The 25,221-nt window shown below is 42.8% G+C and overlaps 1 protein-coding gene across 3 annotated transcripts in view; it reads right to left on the reverse strand.

Annotated features, from left to right (window-relative positions):
• Positions 1–24,948, reverse strand: part of LOC102307328 (potassium voltage-gated channel subfamily D member 2) — a 39,031-nt gene extending 14,083 nt beyond the window's left edge. The window contains exons 1-2 of one of the 3 annotated variants that reach the window (XM_005929083.3): positions 24,366–24,948; positions 22,877–24,063 (exon numbers count right to left, since the gene is read on the reverse strand). In XM_005929083.3, coding sequence (XP_005929145.1) covers positions 22,877–23,988 — 1,112 coding nt within the window. In that variant the 5' untranslated portion in view covers positions 23,989–24,063; positions 24,366–24,948. The other 2 variants (XM_005929082.3, XM_014335761.2) reach the window with 2 other exon arrangements.
• Positions 24,949–25,221: the final 273 nt, after the last annotated feature.

Consider the following 25,221-nt stretch of genomic DNA (forward strand, 5'->3'; position numbering starts at 1 on the left):
CTATTTTTAACATGTGGTCGAATAAAACGTGGATTTTGTCTCACAATGTTAAAGGTGTGCAGCTTTATTTCCTTTTTTGATGTTGGACTGTGCGCCGTGTTGAGCCTGGGTTATGCTTGATTGCGGACACGGACACAGATAGCTGGACGGCCGAGTTGTAGTTCTTATTATACTTCTTTAAAGTCCACTGCCTGGGCGCGTGCGTAGTTGGTGCACTGTTATCTAAATTATCTGCGCTGTCACAAAATTTGGACAACCTCATACTCAATGTTTGATGATGAAATTTATGTTATGGGGCCCAAGCAGAAATCGTGTGCACGGAAAGTAGAAATCTCGCTTTATTGTTTGTGGACTTTTAATTGGCCAACATTTCTTTACGGTTAAGGTTATATTACCACTTGTTCTTTTGGTATGCATGAGATAATTTTTTGCATGTGGACAGCGACTTTTTTCATAACGAATTTGGAAAAAAGTCCCCGTTGCCTGAAGCCTAAAATGGGAGCTACTTTAACAACCTCTAACAAATCACAGTGCTTTGTAAAACACGCAAGAAAATGTGGAAATGATAAATTCAATTCACCTCATGAGGCACAAACACGCCGTCTATTACAACCAGGCTACAAGGAGGAGATGCTAGCAGCTGGTGATGTGCAAAACACATGTAAACAAATGACTCCACCGAGCTTCGGGAGAGGACTTGCTAGTTTCACTCCATGTGACGGGAAGAGCAAATGGTGGACGGAAATTACTGATGCGATTACAGGTGGATAAACAGGGTGGTTAAAAAGCTGGATCTAAGATACAACATCCCAGGTAGGAAACATCTTTCAGTTTTATAAGGCGACAACATTGTGCAGCTACTGAGAAGTTATTTATACTTGAATTTTCCTGGGAAAATGCTACCTTTGCATTTGACTTGCAATAGATTCACACTTCAAACTAGGTAATGTGTCATCAGTGAAAATGTGTCCTCATTGTAAAGTTTCTTCAAACATTGTGATATAAGGTTGAGGCTATAATGGCTGCCCCTAGCACTCAGGAGGAAATGCTGGAAAAAGATGGAGGTATTCCTTCTCAAAAAAGGCCAAATCAGATCATTTTTGTGTTTGCTGGGTGGTTAAACAAGCTGTAGCCCCTGCTACTATATACACATTTCAATATGGATTTTTGTATGGACGATGGATTTTATGTAAATAACATTTTTCTAGTGCTTTACCAGCTCACTGCTAGTTTATTACAAATGCATCCAATGTAGTATATTATATATGTATTTATGTTTTTTTTCCTCATTCATTTATGACATGTGTGGGTTGCATAGACTACCGTTTGCACTCCAGATAGTCCCCCCTGGGACAATAAAGACAATTCAATCCAATTCAAACATTTAGCTGCAAACACAGTGACATCCTGTAGCCACATGCACATCTGATTACTTTTCAAGATTATTACTTTATCAAATAGAAAATCCCGATGTCTCCAAGGCAATTAACAGATCCAGGCAAAAAAAAATCTGCAAATTCATTCGTATGAGCATAATCTGCATATTCACATGCGGCTCTGTGCTGACATGCTAGGCCACCAGCAGCACTGGGACTTAAAATGAATGATTCAGGGCACGTATGTTTTCCGTGTCATCTAAACATCTCTCCGTGTGCTGCAGAGGACCGGCAATTCACACGTTCGCAGGTGGGTGAGATGAATGAGTGAGACCCTAATGCGCAAATGACCTGAGTAGACCATTACCTCCCGAGAGTAAGATGAATGCAGGTAGGAAGGAACATCAGCATTGCTCAGTGGCTGTGACAGTAGTCCGTCTCTCAAGTGAGGCAGGGTAATGTGAATGTATCGCTACACGGGAGGTTGACTATTTCATAAATGAAGTTGTCTAATGCCCACAGACGTCTGCTTGAGTCATTAGCTTCAGGTTTCCATCATGTTGGGCCCAACAGTCTGGGCTTTTACAGAGCTCGGGCGGAAAGATGTAAAAGTGGACATTTTAATATCACGCTTGATGGGACTTCATGTACAACAGTTTGCTTTCAAGTTGACTAATCTCGCACAGATGTCATTAGTTTTGCAGTTCATTACAGGTCAAGTCATTTTCCTATCTAATGGCAGACAATGACTGAAAGCAGGTGTCAATTATAGGTTCTGGATGTGCTGCTGAAAGCCTATTAAGAGATCCATAAAAAAATGGAAGGCAGCATTCCCTCGCATGTACTTTACTGCGGCGAGTGGAGTGGTGAGATGCAGGCACGTCTGTTGTGGAATACAGTGTGTTGCAGTGACTGTCTTCTTTTGGAAGGAAAGCCTAGCAGCGAGCAGATGAGAAAGGAAAGCAGCAAGCGCACTCTGGAGAGAAACAGTAACAGTGATGGATTGTTCATAAGGGAAAGCTGAGATACACAAAGCCTCGTGGATGATGGCAGAGGTAGGAATTAACAGCAGCTGCAGATTAAAGTAATGTTCCTACTTTGTTCTTGTTGTCTCTAAGTACCAGGTACTCACATTTGCTACCCCTGCTACCCTAAGCTGACACGGGTGAGACACAAAGACGGATGACCGGATTCTTATCCTCACTGCAGAGGATGAAGAGGAATGTCGAGATGACTGAATATCAATTCCCCACTTCCACCCACCTAAAACCATACCGTGCTCGCGCTGGCGCCGGCCTTTAAAAACAACGCATTCTGTAGAATTGTCCGACAGCGAGATGACAGCATTGCAGATGAAGCTCGGCGCGCCGAGAGAGAGTGAAACCGCGGGGTTGCCTCAGACTGTAGGAGAAATGTCAGACTCAAAGGAATATTTGAATTCTAGAAACGGGGGGATGAATGTCCTCACCTGGCTTTGGATAATAGACCAATCAAACATTCATGAGTCCCTGTATCAACCTGCGTGGCAGAGTTTGTGCAGTTGACCTTAAAAGCAGTGCGGTATTCCATCAGGGGTGCTCTGAGACACTTCTGTACATGACCTCACCGCCTCACAGCTAGCGCCAACACCTAAAAACAGGGACACGCTTGGACACACAGGAACTGACACACAGTCAAAACAGACGCTTGTTTGTGTGTATATGTGTGTGCGCAGGGCCTTTAATTTGACATATAGTTAAACCAATCCTCCTTCCTAAAAAAGCAATCTTGTTCCTTGATTGTCTTCCAGAACCCTGTGTCTGAAATCTGACTGCCATCTGGTTAGTGGGAAGTGAAAAAAAAAAGATATCTGGATGACTTTGCAGACACGTCATTTGTTTATTTCTCTTTTCAGAGACAGGGCAGGTTCGTTTTTTCCCCCTAAAGATTAAACTAAATGAAATGAACCTTTTCAGGTAATAAACTATGCCTGAATGGCCTTTTCTGGTCATTTGTACCACTCTGTCTGCTACACACAAATAGGGTTTGGTGGCTGATAGAAATTACAAATCCCTACTTTAAGCGAGCATAAGCTCAGGTTTCTGAAATAAGCACAGAGGCCTGAAGTAATCACACTGCTGTCCCAACAACTCACATTCCAGTTGTGATTACTGCCAACAGCTTACCAGTGCTGACAATTAGGATCCAAGGAGGGCTGCGGCAGATCTTTCAGAGGCTTCGTCAACAGCATCGAAGACCAGTCGCCCAGCGGCGCCTCTGTCGCGGTCTTCCTACCCTCCTTTTTGTGGATTTTAGTACGAAACTAGCTCACACACTGCACAAGTGACTATAGTAAAGTGCATTAATCAAAGCAAAGTGAATATCTAACGTTCAAAAAGCCTCACAGTGTTCGCCTGTGCCGATAAGCGATCAAGGTCAAGGTGTTCAAAGGAAGAAGAATCCTATGATTAAGATAGTGAAACTGCTGGACTGTGAGGTGACATCCTATTAAATCCTTCATGGTAAAGACATTAAATCTCACTTTCATCAAACCACACTTTGATCTACTCCAATTTGATATTTCAGTGAGAAGCAGTGGAATGAAACTAATTTAATTATTAACCGTTTTGATTCATCAGCTGATTAGAATAAAGATGAGTTAAGCACACTGTCCTTATCTTGTGCGCCATCTATGCATGTTGTTTTATAGCAATAATTACAAAGGGACCTGCAATCTGAAAATCTGAATCTCAAATTAATTTCGGTCTCATTTTCTTCCCTGAGACTGATTTAACTTCACATCCCACTCAGCATTTGTCTTTTATGCTCGGAAAGTCACAATGAGCTTACTGTGCTAAAACAAGGCTTTCATATATTATAAAAAAAAGGACTTTTATCAAGCAATTATGTGCAGGTGAGCCACTTTTACTCTACATTTTCTTAGACTGGTAAACTCCCACCGTGCATTGTGAATCAAGTCTCCTCAACACGTCTTTGATCATTCTGGGAATGCACAATTTTCTGTTTGACCTTCACCGAACATCTCATGGCGCACCGACTCCCCATCATGCTTCCAGAGGTAATTCACTGGCTCAGTTTCACAGTTCAGTGGTTTCTACAGTGCAGACAAGCCCTCCAAACCTGTGAGACCAAATCCTGTCAATTATAGTGAAACTCTGATACTGTCACCGACTGTACCAATCAGAAGTTGATAATGACGGCGAGAGGCAATAAAACTGTGCGGGGACAACGGGACAGTGGCAAGGTCAGGAAGTATTAGGCGCTCTTGAAGTGAAGACATCTCTTGTGGGCAGTGCTGTGAAATGTACCACAGAGATTAAAGTGTCAGAGTGGACGCAACATTAAAATCTTCTCTAAGGACTTAACACAGACTCTTCCAGATATTAGCCTGACCAGTTGAAACAGTCTCCATTTCTTTTACAAGTCATGACAAGGAGCAAATGGAGCAATGCTGCACAACAATACTGCTCTCTGTACGTTCTCCATGAGGCTGAAAGAGCACAATATTCATCCGTGCTGACAGTTAAATAATAGATGTTACCCCCCACCCCCCACCCCACACAACAAAAAGAAAAAAGTAATTTTCCTCCAGAACTCTATCACACTATGAACTACGAATCGAGAATTTGAGGAAAATAGATTACACTGCCTGGATGTCATACAAGGCATATGAACATGAGTGACAAGAGGAGATTCTCTGACATTGTATTTGTGAAGACTGCAAGATTCATGGGTTACTGAGAGGTTGTAAGGGTGCTTATGTCATATTAAGAGCTTTCATAAAATGTTTGTTTCTAAAAACACAAATGAGCTGACCAGTCGGCCATTCTTTTATGTGCCAGTAGGTAGTAAATCTGACCATGTAGTAAGAAAATCGAAGCTGGATATACATTCTTGTATGTACAGATATACAAGGGCAAGTGAAGGTAGCAGAATGAAAGAAAACTCCCTCTCTCTCGCGCTCATAAATTTATATCATTGATGCACCAAATGTGCATCTGTTTCGTGTTTAAAATAAATTAAAAATATTAAGGACATTTTGTATTTATCTATTTCCACCACGAACAGACTGCAAAACAGTACAAATTAAATCTTTGTAATTGCCAGATAGACTGGCACAATCTTTGGAGGCTCGCACTCAATACACGCTAGCACACCTACAGTATGTACCACTGCAATGCTGGGAGACACACCACAAGGGTTCAACAGTCTGACACACAATAAATGAACATGATCTCCAGCATGATCCCTGAACACAACATATCATTCCTGATGTTCTGCACCGCATCTCTGGCAAGAGGCCGGGAGCACAACATTCAAAATGCTCCCTCTCCTGGGTTTGGACACCAAAGACTGATGGGATTAAGAGTGTGTGGGCTGATAGGACTCTGCTCTGATGCTATCCCTCAGATATACATCATTATAGAGAGGGGAATCCCACAGGCACTGGGATTAGCCCGCTAGATTTTCACTGCAGGTGATAAGGGAAAGAAGGAGAGGCTGGCAGAACTACACAACATAACGGGGAGAAGGAAGCACAGATAGGGGAGGACCAGAGGACCGCACTGCCTGGTGTTATGCATGCGGTAGGAAAAACAGGGTGCTCAGGTATGAGTAACTGCAAACAATAGCTACAGGGACTTTGTGATAGGTGCCTGTCGCAGTCTCTGCAGGCAGTAATGCAAAGGCTGCATTGTTCTGGCTGTTTGCTGAAATGCAGGGAAAAAAATCAAATTTAAAAAAAAGAAGTGTGGAGCAGATGCGCGAGATCATTTTTTATGATTTTCACAACCCAGCTGAGATCCGGTCTCTGCAGATTTGTGAAAGCTGACGAGTGGAGCCAAAGGTTGGGATGTGAAGTTTGTGGGAGCAAGAATGTGTGGCTGCGTGCCAGTCAGTGTTAACGCATAGTAAATGAAAGCTTTTGTGGTGCTGCAGTGTCTATATAACTTTGATCCTCCAGCTGAATGTTCACCTCAGAGTCTCAGGAACCACACAGACCTAATAAAGAGCGGCAAAATTCCTCTCTTCGAACTACGAAGACACAGATAAACCATATAAAATAATCCCTCACGTATGGCTCTGGCAAAGGCACCTCAGCTCTCTCTCTCGCTCACATATCAAACATGTATTCCCTCAGCCCTGCAAATCCCAGCTTAACCCTCACCCTGCAAAACCAGGCAGCTAGTTATCACCGCGGCTTTGACATTAGCATGCACGCCCTCTCTCATTTGGGAGATCTTCTTAAGAGTCAGGGATGATAAAAAGCTTTCCTCTTTACCGCTCTTCCGCTCCTGACTTTGACTCACCCTTCCTCTGCCTGGACCTGCCTGCCTCTAACTATGAGTTGGAGATGAAACGCTTCATTCACTTTCTTTTTCTCCTCCTTTTCTATTATCATGCAGTGCTAGCACAGCCCTGCTTGACATTTTTCTTTTCTTCTGCTCCTCTCCAGTCTCCAGTCTACACCTGCTGACACTTGAGAAACAAGCGCAGTACTATGCAAAAAAGCGCCCTTTTCCCCCCATTACTGTATATGCCGAGTCACCTCTAGGCCCACTTGAGCTCCTTATGGTCATAATTACAACCATTTCCTTGTGCCAATTGCTTTCGATAACTAAATGAAAGGCTGTTTTGTATTATTAAAAGTTTTAAGAGGGTTGAGTGTTGACCTGGACCAAGAAAAATAGCATGCCACCGTGTAAATATGAGAATTATGATTTGTGGCTATTAAAGCGAGGCCTGAGAGATGCTTTAATCAGTCTGGACATGATGAAACCAAGGTAAGCCAACTCAAACATTGCTCAGAATCTTAATTTGTCATTGCATGTTTATATTTCTGCCCATCCGCCTTACATCATTCCAGAAAGCCAAGGGCTAAAAATATATTCCACAACGTCGGTATAATACTTTGATAATGCAATTACACTCCTTCGTGACTGAATGGGGAGGGCAAAGGAACATGAAAGACTGGGCTGAAAGCACGAAGGGGCGACAGAGCTATGGATTATAAGGGAACGTGATAATAAAAATGAAATCATCAGACACTCAAGCGATTATGCTAATGAACTCGTTCTGTATTCATCGTAGGTTAATCTGAATGCTGGCAAAAGAGCAGTGGCATTTTCTTGAACGCCGAAAGCTTTCATTGAACTGGCAGCAAGTTACCTCACCTCCGGAATCTAAATGCCGGAGGCAGGGTTAAAGGTGAAAACTGAATTTCTTAAGATGATCAATTAAGGAAAAACTAGCAGTAATGACAGCGGTTGCTGTGTTCGTGGCATTCGCCGCATTAATACTTGTGTTTTTTCCAGTCTAAAGTAGAAAAAAAAGTACACTTCAAAGTAACATGTGGCTCTTAAAGGCAAAATGCACCAAAACCAGCTTTCCTTAAACTGAAACACAATAAACACCAAAACCAGTGGCGATGCTCAGCTAGTATTGACCAGACGAGATTTCAAAGGGAACCTTGTGACCTTTGTTGTCTGGTCAGGTGATGAAGCGGAGAAAAAAACGTGAAAGGTCTTGTGGATTAGTGCCTCTGTGTTGGAAAGGGGAACTGGTCCAGGAGCCTCATCACGCTGACAGCAGATTAGTGCTCCGCGGCGCCGCCAGAGCAGACGGCACAAGATTAACTTTGATGTGCGATTCCACGCAGAGCAGCCGCTGGATATCAGCTTCCTCCACCAAATGGCCCCTTTTGCCCTGACTTTGCAGAGTGTGCATTCACAAGCTACATTATCTAAAAAAATCTGCTCATTTAACAGGAGAGTACAGCGTCACCAGGCAGATGTAAAGATGTATAGCTCTTTTTTGATCTATTTGTCCCTTTAGGTCTGCATTTACAAGTTTCATTATGTATCAATTCATCACTTTAAAGGGTAGGGGGGGGGGGGGGTTTTTGGGGTTTTTAGATGACATAAGGGTACTCCATCAATTTTCCAGACAAAGATCAGTTTTATAAGGAGGAGAGCTACTTGTAAAAACAGCTGTGTAATTTTTTCTGTGGATCTCAAAGGAGGTTTATCTGGTGTATATATAACCCCTGACTATGTCACAGCAGTGTCATCGGGGTTATCTGTACTATAAGATAAAGCCAGAGTAGAATGGGGTTTGAAAGGTTTAATGAAACAGTCGCCCGTCGAATGCCTCACAACTGCACATGTAATACAAAAATGAGTAGGCCATTAATTCAGCAGCTGTTTAAACTATTGAATTAAAAAAAACAAATTGGAAATGCCCGTCACAATATAGCAGAGCTGAAGGTGATGTGGCGATCCACCATTTCAAACTCAAAGGTTATTCGATTTCCAATTACAGAAGACAAATAAAAGCTGCCCATTTGAGAAGCTGACATCCAAAGTAGTCAGCTGACGTGTCAATTGATTCATCGTTATGACAAATGATGAAAATTGTGGCGTTAAAAGCTCCAGACAAGCTAACCAATGGACTGGCTTAAAGGGTTACTCATGAATCAAGTCGAAAAATGAATTTTGGTCTTTAGCTGCGGGCATGTTAACGTCATAACAAATGGTTAAAAGAAAAAGACTGAAGGTAGGCAAAATAAATAAATAACACGAAAAAAGTTGCAGGATAATACGTGTTGAGGAAGAGAATCAATTGTCCTCAGGCTTTAAAAAAAAGTTCTGTATTCTGTTTGAGCTGCAACTTTAAATTGTCTGTATCAGCTTTTTGCACCAAACAGCTGCAGCCTCTCATATATCGGTTCACTTCCTGTATACACAAGACTATACATACATTCAGGATGCTTTGTAAGTAGTTACAGTACTCAGGGCGTAAATGGCCTGTGCCAATGGAGCATTGTCTTTGAAATAAATATCAAGGTAGAAAAATACAGCTGTTAAAAATTATATATGTATATATAAATATAGGCGCAGTCGCCAGTTCAAAGGGACACTTCAAAATCTCACAGTAAAAGTGAGAGGAATAGCCGAGGTTGGAATGAGACGGAAAGAGTGGCGAAGCGTAAAAATGTACTGAGCGCGCTCTCTCCCAGAGAGTGTGGACGGCAGCCAGACCAGCGACAGCAGCGAGCCCAGATAACAGCGAGTACCAAGGAAGCAGCGAGAACCTGCAGGGAAGAATTGGGAAGAGCTGCAGCTCTCCTAACAGCTGCAGACTGGCCCCCGGGGCAGAGCAGAGCTACTAGCTGCGGCCCTATCTACCATCGCCCCACCTGCACCACGCTACATCACGCACATGGGGACATCATTACTTTTTCCATTTCACTCCTCGAGACTTCTCCTGTCAAATCAAAAAATGACATGAAAAGTAATAACTCGGGGGCCGTGGCGACAACAACAACACAAGCAAAAGGTCATTTTGCCAGCGAAAATTGGTCTTGCATCCACACAATCTATCAGTCATCAACAGGTTTATTGCGATGTCTGCATTAACAGCAGGGGTGGCTAAAAGCCTGAATTAAACAGACCTAGGCCCAACGCGTGCTTGATGACACAACTCCCATTATTTATAACTTCGGCATCTTTGCCAGCGCTGAGGACGAGCTTCCTGGTGAATAATGATGTTCAAACTTGGAGGACAAGGCAGATAAAGGCACAGCTTTGGCCCCCACCACAGACAGCACATTCAAATGTACCGTTAACAAACGTGACTGAATGAAGGTTATTCGTTTTAATCACACCACAGCACGCCCTTCCTTCTACTATCCCAGGGGGGTTGCTATATTTAAGCACTTTTTCATTCTTTCTCCTTTTTTTGGTCTTGGCTAATGGCAAGGCAATTGCTATGTGGGATGTTTGCCCTTGAAGAATCAGACAACATAAGGAGACATTTATACATATTGTAGATGTGGCGCGAGCAAACTGTATCATATTCGGTGGCTACTTTTTTGACTGTGTCATGTTAAGAAATCAAATCCCAGCCTCGTTATCCTTTATTTCTCTTTTTTTTTTGTGATGTTTTCCCTCCGACACGTGTTGGTTTTAATACCTGTGCTGAAAGAAAAGCTGTCTGTCCCGGGAGAGAAAGAGCAGGGACATTCATCTCTCATTTTTCCCACTTTCTAATTGGACTTCTCCATCTGTTGAGGTCTACAAATTGTCTTCTGGGGATGCTTTAGCTAAACCATCCTATCAAACACGCAAATACAGGAGGGACGCTCTTCTTGGAGCTCTGCCATAGCAGGCACTGAAAGAGTAGTGTGTGTGTGTATGTGTGTGTGTGTATAAACCTGTATGATGTATGATCAGTCCAGCAGCATACTGCCTGGAGATAAGTAGATCTACGTGATGCACTGAACTCTGATTGGAAGCTGGCAGAGTTGGCTTCTTGGGAAATTAATCTATCTAGCACGCAGCAGATCTGTCAGTAACAAGTGACATACTTTAATAAGAATTATTTCACCAGATGACAATGTGGATGGGTGCCTGAAAAACGGCGTCAGTAGTATTGACTGTTTGTCACATATGCATCTAATAAATGTTTCTCCTCTGCAGTCCCAGAAGAGGTTGAGCAAACAGAATCTAAATCTGAAGAATAGGCAAAACTTTTTTGGGGGCGGTGGGTGGATTCTTTTCCAATTCTCACTCGGAGCCGTTAATGATATGGGAAATTGTGTTCCTCATGCTTGTCACTCTTTACATCCCATTGACTGGGAGTTGAATACTCAGGAGCGAGCAGTGGAACGTGTGACAGTGTATTTGTGGTGATGATTACAGCCCATTAACTTTGATGGATGCCATTTCATAGAAAAGACGATGGGAGTTGAAACAACAGCAGCGCAGCTTGTTTTCTGTCTCTGACATATGTGCGCAAAAATCTCGGGGAAAGAAAATTCAGTTAAATCCATGTAAAATGGAATTTTTGGATTCAAAATGAGACCGTGTTTCCTTTGGAGGTTACTGAATGTCACATCTGACACTTTGATGCTGGATCAGTTTACGTGAAAGCTCGGGTAGGATTGTCCTGCGACCTCCAGAGGACAGTCTACCACAGATTTCACCATATAATACATTGCCAGTGAAAATACTGTGAGACGCATATGTGTGCAATTAAATAAGGCTGAGCTGGTTCTGGAATTGACTGCAGTGTCTGCCTTTATTAAGGTTAACTATCTGGGCAGCTTTTTTTTCCTCTGCACAACTCACTTTGCCTTTTGGCCTCAGTCAAAATGAGATACATTCCATTTGTCTGTGTTGGTTGTGTAAAGATAAGAGAGTGTATGCCAGAAATCTAACTCTTAAGCTCCTTCGTGGGATTACAGACAATTGGCTAAGAGGAAAATACAAATAATCATCAACTGTTTATGATTTCCCACTAATACCTTTGAAAAAGGAAAAAAAAAAGATGAAAATCCCCCACATGGAAATGCAGTCCTTAACTGAGATACTCCTGTGTAGGACACCTGCAACAAGATTCACAGGCAGGAAATCCTCTAGATGGGAGCTGGACCCACACTGCAGTAACACCCAGACAAGCAGAACAATCTACAGTAGCTACCGTCTATCCCTTTTCAAATAGCGCTTTCGAGTATTGTTGTTTCCATCCAAGAAATCCAACCAGCAAAACATCAGAAGGCACTGATAGGCAAGATAGGATTGGAATTTCTCTCCCTCTCTCCTTTTGGACCTTTAATATGTCTGCCTTGTTTGACCTTATTAGTTTTCTGCCTAGCGTCCCCTGTGAGGCATGTAATCACTAAAATAGGGGCTTAAACTGTGGGCTAAGAATCAAGCTTTTTTTCCCCCCAATGATTAAGAAGTACTCTGTTCTTCTACACAGAAATACTTTGTTTGAACTACATGTTCAGAGGATAACACAAAGTCGTCCTTTTCAAAAGATCTGTATAATTCTATCTATTATATGGGTAACATAATGCACCCAGTTAAGCAAAAAGTGTCAGCCTAAGCCGCTGTGCTCACGCACCTCTAACCGACAGTGTTTTCTCTGAATCACTGCCCAAAAATCATTCATTAGACACATCCAAGTGATAGATGGTTATGCATCTGTGGACTTGATATTAACTGGGCAATAATCAGTTTTTTGGGCAGACAATGATCAGCGATCACTTTCACCTCCGATTTCTTTCTCCAGAAGTCGATAAATTCGCCCCAAGTTGTTCTGTGCTGTAGCAGGTGACACATTATCAGGGGAACACAGACATCCCGCATGGGTGCTTTAAGTAATGCTCAGCACAGTGATTCAGTAAAATGTGAATTAATCAAGGAGATAGCCAGAGAAAATACAGCTGAATACATTTCTCTAACAAGATATCCTGTAACACTGATGTCAAAGCAATCAGACGTGAAACTCCTTCAGTGTGATATTTGAGAAAATTAAGGGGTCTTAGTATTGAATAGTTATAGTTATATATTTTAACAAAACAAAGTAACAGGGTGTAATTGAATTACAAAAATCGGAATACTTCTACAGCAACACAAGCACTGTGAGGCTGTAGTCAAACATATGGTTGCTTTGAACAGACTACGTGCTCAAACCTGCAGTACCAACATGCTGGTGTTAAGTAATGTCACCGTTTTACAGTAGCATGTCAGGACGCTCATATCTGGACATTGCAGCTATTTTTCTTTTCATTTCATCATAAAACTTTATTGATCCTGAAGGAAATGCATCAGTGTTGGTCAGCGGTTCACACACACAATAAAATAAAGTGTTTGCTCTATAAAAAAGACGAGAATAAATCAAATAATAAGTCAAAAATATCTTAATTAAAAATACACTCGCTCATCCTTAAGGTCCATTAGGTCCACAAGGTGCTCCTGCACTTTTCTAATCCTTCCCCCTGGTAAAGTAATGGGAAAGTCCATTTTTGAAACAGTTCATGGATTTCTGTATTAGATTTCAAATCCCTCCATACATGTGCTAGAAAATAAATGTAGGGATGAGCTTGCAACACACAATTCCAATGTCATTTCCTTTTTTTGGAACACCTTTCAAAAGTAATTTCTTGCAGAAATACAGTGGTGCACGAGTTTTATTTTTGTTGGGGTGGTACAAATGTTGTTTTTCATGCACTTTGCTACTAAAGTTTTGTTATTTCTCTGATATAGTGAGGAGCAATCATAAGAGTCTTTATGAGTTTCAACAAAATCTTTTAGTGGCAAACAAAAGAAAGATTTTGATTGTGGCAGTGGTGCCTCTGCCAAAGCTTTTGGCCACGATGCACTTCCTTTCACTGCAATTCTTCATTGTGTTCATTAAACAGTTTGTGTGTCATTAGTTCAGTTGGACTGTGTTTTTTGTGTTGTGAAAAAAAATGATCAGAATTCACAGCAAAAGCAGATTAATTTTAAAGCCAATTCCCAAACTTTTACTCGCAACTGTAGATGTGACTAAAGTGGCACGCTGACTTACAGATCAGCTTTGCCATTCATGAAGCCATGCCAGTAAATTGGCTTAAACAACTTCTGCTTCTAGCTGTTTATACAGAAACCTGGAAGGAAAATACTATGCTTTATCACAGTGGGACAGTAAATTACGCTCAATACACACAAGAGACTGACATTGATATGTGCTGCTTTCCGCCGGTCGTGTAGCTGCTCTGAGTTTACAGTGGGTGGGCACAATGAACCAGCATCGCCGGTTCCCTCTGTGAAGATTTAATGCTCGGTTCTCGAGAATGTGACAGCAAAGAGTTGATTTAACACTCTTTCTGCAGACCGTAGTTTGTGGTAATTTAATTGTGTCGCAGCGTTGTGTGTGACTGAAATGTTGATGAGCTAAAACAACACCTTTCTGAGACATTAAAAAAATAATAATCACACAATGAAACACTATAATAGTCACAAGCTGATCCTTATTGCAGGCCTATTGCGCCGGGATCATTCAGGCTGCCTTTATTTACTGCGTCAGGATTTTAGCTCTACAATATCTCATCAAAATGTTAAAATTATAGAAGAATACTAATGAAACCTGTACACAATTGTTCTTTAAAGATTTTTGAGCGTGCATTCGCTCAGCTGAAGCTCCGAACCTGACGTAAAGTGATGGCGCTGCAAAATCGCAACCTAATATGTCATCAATCCACGTTGGACAGGAAGGAGATAGTCACAGAAGGATAAAACGGTGAAGATTTGGTGACACCACCGTGCATGAGAAATTCGTTTGAGGTGAAAGGGAAACATATAGGCCCAGAGCTCATGCCCTGTTTAGTTTCTGTTTGACCAAATGGCCTACATTAGGTGATATATTTAGCTATTTATAGTAGCTGGGGCAGGCAGGAAACAGCTGCCATGTGTCAGGGTGACAGGCTGACATCCCTCATCTCAGCAGGACCTCCCTGCCAGGCAGACAGGAGGAAGCTCTTTATACCTAAACTGAAATGGGACATAGCCTCTTATCATTCATGCTGCATACAGAAACTAATAATCTATGGAGCCTGTGGCAAAGACTCAACAATGAAACTGGGTTAACAGTGGCTAGCATGGGCAGCTCGATTCAAAGCCAGACTCGTGAGCTTTGCACAGCTCTGTTTTCTTTCTGTTTTTTCTTTTTTTCTTACAGAGAACACTGTGGATTTCATTCAAGCCGGATCAGTATTGATCACGAGGAGCTTTTATTGTGGCATCTTGGCGGCGTAAACTGGCACAAGATTCCTCAGTTCTGATGAAATAATGTGTTGATTCACAAGCATTGAAAGAAACGTTCAGGCTGACAAACGGGCAGAATCAATATTCACGACTTCGCTCGAATCTGCAGGCGTTCAGGTATTACGGATGGCTGTAAACAAAGTTTCCATTAATGTGCTAGCGTCAAGGTCTTATTGTTTTCTCGAAAAACTCATGAAAACCCATGCCTTACGTTTGTTTGGGGAACATGAAAGTCCATATTGATTTCAGCTTTTTTGCAAAACGCATGGCATTAAATGGCGTTAACATAACATACTGCTGTACAATAAAAGTCTGACACAGCCAAATGAATGTATGCCGTGTAGCTTTTAAAAGTAGATACTTTAAAAACTGGGGTAGGTGTCAAGGTAATGTGCTTCTCTCATTTCAGCCTAGTTAATGTTTTGCTGAGAGGCTTTAAAACCAGAACCGCTTTCTTTTTAAAACCTTATCTACAGTGAAATCCTATCGCTCTTCAAATGAAGTGTCAGAAAAAGCACGAAAGCAAAGCGCGACTTTGAATGCTTTTTTGTTTCTGTTTCATTCACGCAACAGACTGATTGTTGCTGTTAGCTATAATCTCTGAATCTCTGCTGATCACAGATGTAGGCTTGTTAGCTGAGGGGTATTTCTGATAAAGAGACAAATGTCAGGGGGAGGGAGATTCGCACTCTGGCATTACAAAAGCTGGCACCATTTCAAGATATTACGTTTGCTGTGCTGTCCCCAACGCTCGAGAGAAATAGTGGGTGCAAAGAGCAACACGTTTCTCCCAAGCTCCTCACAGAGACGGGCGAGCCTATCGTTGCCATCGTCTGCGAAACTCTTCCGCCCCACGCCCGTGCTGCGACGTCGGATTTTGAGGTCAAGAAGGGTGCGAGGGCTGGTTCGGTCTTGAAAAAGCAGTATGATGATTGCTAGTTCCACATTTATTGTAGTGACGGTGGCATCTAAAAATTTAAGAAATAAAAAAAGGTGACATTTTCTCCCTCAAACTACTCCATGTTGCATGCCAATATGGGCGCTGTGCAGTGTTCACATAGGAACAGTGGGCATTAAAAATGTTGCAGCTCACCATGAAAACACACACAGCTTGTACTTTGTATGCTGATTAGTTTGAGAGCTACACAAAGGTAATAAGTGCAAGGGCATTGGCTTGCATATGTAAAACTCAACAGTTTATTATCAGTGACTTTTTTTTCCCCCTCCGCAATGTTAATGTGACCATGTGGCTCATACCAATTAATTCCTTTGTTGTTTCAACACCATATTGAGCTGATAATGAGTTTGTTGACCTCATGGTGAAACCCACACCATGAAATTTTAAACAAGTAAGTGGTACTCGCTGTTTTTCTCCAGGGAAACTTTTTAGTTGCTGTTCTTGTAGCTATAAAAAGGGGTCTGTGCAATGTGTGAACAGTTTTGGTGTAGCAAGCAACGACGCTACACTTAAAGCATGGTTTGGTTGATTGGCAAGAATCACTTGATTAGCTCTGAAGCATGATTATGTTAGATAAGCACTCAGCTTAGGTAAAAATAACTATTTTGGTAAGGTACCTAAATGATTGCAGTAAAAAACAAAAAAACAAAAAAAAAGTTCTCTCACTTTTTTAGTGCTACTTGCTGAAATTATCGATGCTGTCACTGTTATTCGGAGGACAGTGTCAAATAAGAAAACTGCTTCCACTCAGTAGTTGTTTGCTGTAACCAGCTCCTGTCAAGGTTTCTCATTAAGAACATATATGGGTCATATCTTTCTTCAAACACAAGCAAACGATGCTGCAAAGAAACACAACAGAATATGACAACACACACACAAAAAGTAAAACTACCTCGTCTAGTGTATCAATACATCATCAGCAGCAGGATCAATAACGCACAGGCCGGTTGTTCCTTTATTGCTGTGCTTGCACATGGCAGTCGCTTTGCTGGTTCATAAAAGTCACGCAATATTATTTTCTTGTTTATCATTAAAATTGTCTCGCACTTTAGCGCACGTGTAGTTATTTTATTAATAAAGAACTGAAAAAAATAAATGAGCAACGTCGGAGATGGTGAAGATATCCTCAGAAAATATATTAGCCTCATAAATCATGACAAGTGGTCCTCTGCTAGATATATTACCTCCGTGAATATTACCACCTTTATAATGAAAGGCCTCTAATTGATATGGGTGATTCTGGGATTATCGCAATAATAATGCATTGCACACCCTCTGTGTGTTGTGCTGAATACATTTTTATTGATCTTGATATGATAACTGAATTGATCTAATGCTAAGCTCTTTGTAAAATATATGATTAAACCTAAGAATCTATTTAGAGTACGTTGTACGTTTCAACAAAGTGATGAGGAGGCATTATGTGCGTCTGCATGGCAGACAAGCCATTTTCATCTGTATGTAAATGCTGAGTATGTAAATAAGCCATGCAGCACCACAGAGGGAAATAGCTGTTGGGCTTGGATTTATCATTTGCAAACTGTTTGATCCTCTGATCTTGTGGCACATATACACATCCGATGTCTTTTTACAACATATCAAATTTCAAGATCATACACAATCACATAACAGGCGATATTTCCTCGTTTCATTCATTCACTCAGGCTGGATCGGGGTTTCTTGGCTGTTAAGATCGGGTGGGAGTGGAATCAGGCATAACAAATGCTTTCTAGCAACAATGGAATCTAGGTGATGTTTTTTTTCTCACATATCTCCTTATTTCCTAATGCAATGATGCCGCATTCATACGGTGCAACTTTAATCTTGTTCTGAAAAATTCCATTAATCTCGTACGTTGCTCACAATACAAAAGAAGAAATGCTGAGGAGTTGCAAAAAGAAAAGAAAAAAAAAAGACACTGGTGCCATATTTTATATCCTCGCACTGCCTTACCAAGGCCCAAGTGCAGAACATGCTAGTCGATTTCCCTGCTTAATGCAGCACATTGAAAGTGAATTAATGAAAATCCCCCCTCGTGGAATGAGTGTTATTGGGGCTGCCTCGAAGATGGGCTGTCAAAGAAATCGAATCAAATGGGGGGGACAGCCATTTTGTCCTTGCCATATAGATTATTTATCAATCTGACCATCCGCAGTGACGCATGCCTGCTTTTAGAGTCAGTTCACATACACAGTAACCTGACATCAACCTACCAGCTGGCCATAATCTGTTTTTCAGTTCAGGGTTGACTGACCGCAAATGCATTTTCTTTCTGACGCTGGATTTTTTTTTTCAGTGAAATATATATAATTGAAAACTCATTTAACACCCAAATAACCAAATAGAAACATCTACCTTTCAAAGCACAGAAGTATGATGTAATAAATATGCAATATGTGAATGGCCTTAAGATTTTAATCAATCATTCCACTTCAAACCTTCAAAGCACCCTTTTAAATCTCTAACTGCCAGAGTGAAACTGTTTGAGCAAACAAAGAGGAGAAAGAAAATGCAGGGGCTTGCGTGTTTTCAATTTAGCACTTTTTTTTTAATGGATTCCTTCTTTCACAATGATCTTAATCTCCTCTGAAGAAAGCTGCCTGGTACCCTCCCCTCGCTTCCACTCCTCCATTTCGCAGTCATTTGCATGGGCAGAAAGGAGCTCGCACAGAACACATTTCAGTGCCAGGTTCCTCTCATTAAGTCACCTGTCACTTCAGGACTATTATACCAGCCTCGTATTAGCGTCACCTCTCCTCCCCAATAAAGCACCTGGAGGACCGCCGTGAGCCCACAGGCTGACGGCGGCCTACACATTTCACATTAGCCACTTCTGTTTTACACGGCGCCACATCACGTCGCTCAAAATGGATTGCTGATTTTCATAATGTGCATAACATACACAATGGCAAGTGGTGTAATTTATTCTACTGAACACAAAAATTACACCAATTGCGCTACATAATCAAACGCACCAAATGTTCTCGCAGACTGTCGAGCTCAGAAGGGGGAAAAAAAAGAATTAGAGGAAAAAAAAAGAGTGAAAATTCTCTGCATTGGCTGCCAGGGGCATGGCAACTTATCCAACCGCATGAGGACTATATCATCAAGAATGCGTTTGTTATCTCTTGGGTACAGATACAGTAAAAGGCCCTCCAGATTGTTCCTGCACGTTTCAATTACATTTGACATGCGGTGAAGGGTTTCGACTTCAAAAAGCTTCGCTCTCTGCACCACGCTAAACCGTGAAGCTGATGCTTTGCGTTGTAGTTTTCGATCGCCAGGGGGCTGAGGTGTCAGAACTGGCAAGCATGATAATGGTTATGCTTCTGCTGGCTTATGGGCCCTACAGTGACCCTCGTGTCTGTTAACCTTGCTTTCTCTGTCTTATAAATCCTATCCTGAGAGGTTTATAGGGCTCACTTGTCAAGCCGTTCCGGTTGTATTTGGTGGGTGGAGCTGCAGCACAGACAAACGGCATGGTGATAAATTCTGCATCTGTTGAGTGACTACAGCGTACACGCGTATTTGTTACACCGCAGGACAATTTACATAGTAAATGTCACAACAAATCAGTAATTATAATGACCATTCCTCCTAGGCATCTTGGCGGGCAACGAGTACATTTCAATATATGGAAACTGTGTGTGGGCTTGCGTGTTTGAGTCAGAAGCTCGAGCCTATCGTGTCTATCAAAGGTAATGTTTGCCAGTGTCCAGAGGAACGTGTCTAGGTTTAGCCTACGCCAGACTAAGCCCTGTCCTCCCCACTCCTCTTCCCCTGTGGGTTGCGCTTGGCTTCCACCGTTTTCACAGCTGCTCTCAGCAGTGCACTCCATTACACCTTAAATCACTTAAAAGATCTGAAGCACCAAAAACTCCCTCTGCAGCTAATTCACCCTGACCATGTGGATCATCCAGAGAAAATAAGAGCAGGAAAACACTGCAATGTCTGATTCCAGCCTAATAAAGTGCAATACCAGCTTAAATGAACAATATTAAATCAAGACACTAAATTATACCCTCAGACTCGCGTGCCGTTATCAAAGATACCGCAAAGCTGCAGATAAAAATCTCATATTTTACACCCAGTTCTTGAAGTTCACGGCAGAAGCAGATTCCTCTTTGTTGGATATCCGAAAGCAGCCACAGAGATTAGGCTCAATAAAGAAGGAGGGATAAGTGGGTCTTGTCCTGTGTTTGGTGGCACAGAGGAGTAGACACACAGAGGCATGACACGCAGCTGCACAGTGCTATTGATTCTCCGCTGGTCTCCAGGCACCCTTCCCTTTCATTCAGGCTGCCTGCCAAGTGCCTCTGAACAGGAGCCCCTGCTCTCCCAATGTCTGCACGTCTGCTTAAGCACAATCAATGGGCCATCAGCAGGGGAGAGAACGCACACCACAGTCTTTACTTCCACGGGGTGCAAGTGAGGGGAAATTGAAAATATATGTAGTGGAAAGGCATCATGATACCATGCAGGCATAAAGCATCATTGACTAACAGAATGAAATCAAATGCTTTCAAAGGCTTCAAATGGAGGTTCCAGCCAGTAGTGCACCCGCTAGTCTCTAAATAGCTTATTTGCCAGCGAATGAAAAGACAACCCCATTCATATGGGTCTAAATACCTATTTGTCAGACGTGGATCAATTTTTCTCCATGCTGAGCTCTGATACATACCATCAGAATACCTCATTTCCCCTGATCAGATAAGCATCTGAAGGTGATTGGAGAAGAATATAGCAGATGCTTTTCTTACATCGCTGTATCAGTAGACATGACTCTGGTTTGTAGGCTTGTATGAGATGTGTTTTTTCAGAAGCACGCCTTTAAAGACAAAGATGGATCGTGAGAAGGGGCTGACTTTGTCTTACACTGATGAGTATTCAGCCTCTCCAGCAGTGGTCCACTATGCAGCATTCTGCAGCACTGTAAGGCTTCGGTTCAGGTTGCGAATCTGTCAGCCGGGCTGTCACGGATCACAATGGAGTGACAAAGATGTCCCCATTACCAAGGACATTTCAGTTTTGTCCTCTCGCGGCAAAAAACATCTTTTTCAAATCCATCTTGAGCAACACAAAGACTCCGAGCTGAATGCAGCAATATCTTTGTTTCTCCCCAAAGATAAATAATGAACCCTCTTACACAACTCATCCTTCACCCGCGCTTTGAATCGAAATGGAAAGCACGGCCGATGCAGCATTGTGTACGAGGTGGCTCGCTTCAATCACCAGATCGTGCCCATTACTAATTATGCTCTCATTGGTCATTTCGAGGGTGAGTGGTAGTTCGACTGATATTGAGTGAGCACAGAGGGAAGAGTTGTATGCCATTAAGAAGACAGAAAATCCACTAACTCAGTGTCACCAGCAGCATGAGTGCAGATAGAGGGAAATGTCACCGTTTAATTATATAACAATTACAATAATGATAATAATAACAAAATATGCTGCCTGCAGAGCTGAGGGGTACTCAGGTGCTGAGTGGCTGCATCAATGCAGATGTGAAGGAAGACAAAAACAAGAGGGATTATTCCCCCCCAATCAGGTTGTGCGCAATGTGGAGATCCCTGTGTCAGTTCAAACCAACAGTAATAATGATAGTAGTACAAGAAGGAATACATTTTGAACTTAATATTCTCAGGACTGTGCCTTACATAGCTCCAGCTTATGCACTGCTGCAGACACACACACACACACACACAAGTACACACTGCCAGAGGCAATTTGTTTTTGTAGTGTTTGCTTTGCGATGTTGTGATTTTGAAATTAAAACCCGGGCCCTAATTTCTGTGTCATCAGCGAAGAGGAGGACTAACACTGGCTGAGCGGCTGTGCTCAACCTCATATGAGCAGCAGCAGCGAGTGCTGAAGCAACCGGTATACGTTGTTGTGTTTTACCTTTGGTGTGATTGCGATTCCCCCGTTGCTTAAACTCCGCATTACCTTTTTTGTTGATTTTTGTTTTGTTTTGTTATGCGAGCAGGCATCAGGTCAAACATATCGACGGTGACAAAAGTTTGCAACACACAGAGGTGGTCCGAAAGCGCATCACCAAAGAAGACTGGGAATAATGCTCATAACAGCAATAATAATAATAACAGCAAGCCACACAGTGCAGCTGAGCGCGCTCATCAATACAAATTAATTTGATGTAATCGTCCAACCCGAGTTTAATTATTCTATGCTACATCAGCACGTGGTTGCGACCGGCGGTGTTCGCGAGCATGAAATTGGCATTCAAATATTTACTGCACCTTGTTGAAACGGAGAGAGGGGAGCTGAGAGAGGGTGAATGAGAGGCGGAGAGGAGGCGGTGCAGGGAGAGGAGAGGTGTGTGTGTGTCCCCTATACGTTGCTTTGCCTTTAATTTGGCCTGTTAATGCGGTATGTGGGAGCGTGGTCAGTGAGCTGTAGTTTGTTTGCTCCTATAGCTCGACAATAAAAGCGCCTTTTTTAAAGACATTGCGGTAACATTTGGAAAGGCATTCGGTAACGACCCTCAGAAACCGGCAGGGACGGTAGCTTACCCTCAGAATGATAAGAGGTGCTTGTGAGGGGCAGGCTCGCTGATTGGGGAGCGAATCGACCACGGAAGCTTCTATAAAGCACACTGCTCCTGCTCTCTGATTGGCTGAGCATTAATACGTTCAATGACCCACACCTGTGGCCCAGCTACAATTTTCTAAAATATTTTTATGCAAATTAAGATCTACTAGCTAATTGTAAGTGCTCGTTGAGAACACTACTACATAATAATTGTTTAATTGTTGGTATTATTGCAGTAATATTAATTTTGAATTTTTTCATTGTTGTGTGTTATGTGTGTTTATCGACACAGTAACAAAGCCGAGCTGGTGAGTTGTGGTGTGTCTCGAGCGCTTGAAGGGTTTGTTTGTTTTTTTGTTGTTGTTTCTTTTGTTTTTTAATGGACTTTTGCAGCCACCTACCCCAGTGTTGTCATGGTGACAATGGTGTACCAAAAGGCTGCGGGGATACTGGTGAACTTGCTGGCCGTGGAGCCTTTCTCCGCATAAAACATAACCGTGGCAAAGATAATGATGGCCATGGTGAGCGAAAAGAGGAGGAAGCCCAGCTCGGAGGCGCAGCTCTTCAAGGTGTAGCCCAAGATGCGCAGCCCAGCGGAGTGCCGGGAGAACTTGAAAATCCGAAAAACCCGGAAGACTCTGAGGGTGACGAAAGCACCGCTCACCTGGTCGTTGTCGGTCATCACCAGGCCGATGTAGTAAGGCATGATGGCGACCACGTCGATGACGCTCATCACACTTTTCATGAACTTGTACCGGCTGGGCGCCGCGATTAATCGGAGAAGGTACTCGACCGTGAAGATCATGACGCACGCGGTGTCCAAACAAAAGAAGGCTAGAGCGTAACGGTCTCCACAGGAAATCTCCTTTGACCTGTTGGGCAAAGACCCACAGGGAACCGTCTCCACCACGTTGGCCATCACTGATATGGCAATGAAGAACCCCGTGACATAGTAGAAGACCAGAGCCAAGGTGCTGGTGTGGGGGTTTTCAAAAGCCCGCCACAGGTACTCCCGGAACGTCAGGTTGACTGGCGTGACGTCATTGTTCATGTCCATCTCCTCGTCATCCTGAAGCCTCTCCGCGTTTTCGCGCCTTCGGTCTTTGTACTCCTCGTAGCAGCAGTCCCCGATGATCTCGGGAATAATACCAAAGAACGCGAGCTCCTCGTCGTACGCGGATATGCATTCTTGGCGCGGATAGTGTAGTTTCCCCGTGCGGTAGAAATTGAGGATGTGTCTGAAGATGTCAGGGTCGCGGTCGAAAAAGTATTCGTTCGTCTCCTCGTGGAAAAAGAAGTCTCTCTCCGTGCTCCCCAGCAAAGTGTCCGGGTACCTCTCCAAAGTGGTTCGCCACGTTTGAAACTTGGTCCCACTCACGTTGAGGATAATAAGTCCGTCCTGGGCTTTCCTCTTGTCTTGAGGAGGCATGGGCATCGGGGTGCTCGCCACGGGCATCCATCCTATGGCCGCTGCTCGGGCGAAGGGAAGCCATGCCGCTACACCTGCTGCCATGCTGACCTGTAGTTTCTTTTTTAAAACGACCCTGCTCCGGTTATCACAGTGCTACGGCTCGGAGATGAATTGCATCTGCAGGAAGAACGGATAGGGACAGTGACGGTTATAGGCTTGTGGAGCAGAATGTGATAAGAAAACGCATGAGCCCATTTACTTTTACTGATACTCTATGGTGTTATGCGCAGTATCACTCTCCACAGCCTTATCAACAGTGTAACTGTTCAGTTATGGAAGCCCACTTTGCGGCAGAATATGAATTAGATTTCGATCATCATCCATCAATAAAAGCAGGCGTGTTTCTTCTTCTTTTACCCCCGGTCTCAGCAAAAAAAAAGGGGGAAAAAGGAGTAAGAGAAAAGGGGAAAAACACCCACCTTAAAGAAGGTTTCTCTTTAAACTGCATCCACGGCGAGTTCAATAAATACCTATCATAGGAAGAGAATACTTGCGATTCCGCCACCCATCTATGTGTCACTGCACCCAGACGAGAAGGGGGGGAAACAGTAGAAAAACGTTGCATCAACAAGTTAAACAATTCAAGCGCCAGTGTTTCAACAGAGCGGTCATCTGTCCAGGCGCGAGCCTTTCTTTTTTTCTCTTCTTGACATCCGCAAGGCTCATGTGCACAGGCTTTTCCTCCCGTTGCAGCTACTCCTCAATAAACTCCTGTTCCTTTCGTCGACTGCAAGACCATCCTCCCCCTTCCTCACCAACAAGCCCCGACTGTGGAGAGAGGAGAGAAAATCGTATGCAGAGAGAGGAGTGGTCCTATATCTGCACCCAGAAATTCCTCTGCTGCTTCACTGTGGGGGGAACTAATCAATGCGTAATGGTGGTCTCAGTAGGCGGCATCGCCAAAACCTCAAGTTAACGCTTTTGTTTGTGTGTTTTTCCTCTCGTTGCACGCCAGGGACTTACTCCCAGCCGTATATTACTCCGCTCTAATATTATGCATATTGTATAATGTCGCCAATATAATGACATGTCTTAGATAGAGTGGTTTGTTTTCTATGGAGGTCGTAATGAACATCGGCTTTATGTCGACGCATTAACGCACATATAGTTCCTCAAGGCGCATTTTTTAAATGTACTCGTGTATTTTTTTTTTTTTACCAATTTAGAGGGAAAAAAGTAAACCTGACACCACTCTAGCTTAAAGGAACACGTGAGTGCGCGCATACTCGAAATTTTCTGACTGTAATCTTCAGCCTGAGTTTGTTAAATTTTTTT

Source organism: Haplochromis burtoni, unplaced genomic scaffold (genome assembly GCF_018398535.1).
Source record: "Haplochromis burtoni strain Fernald_Lab_line unplaced genomic scaffold, NCSU_Asbu1 Contig_77, whole genome shotgun sequence".
NCBI classification, from domain to species: Eukaryota; Metazoa; Chordata; class Actinopteri; order Cichliformes; family Cichlidae; genus Haplochromis; species Haplochromis burtoni.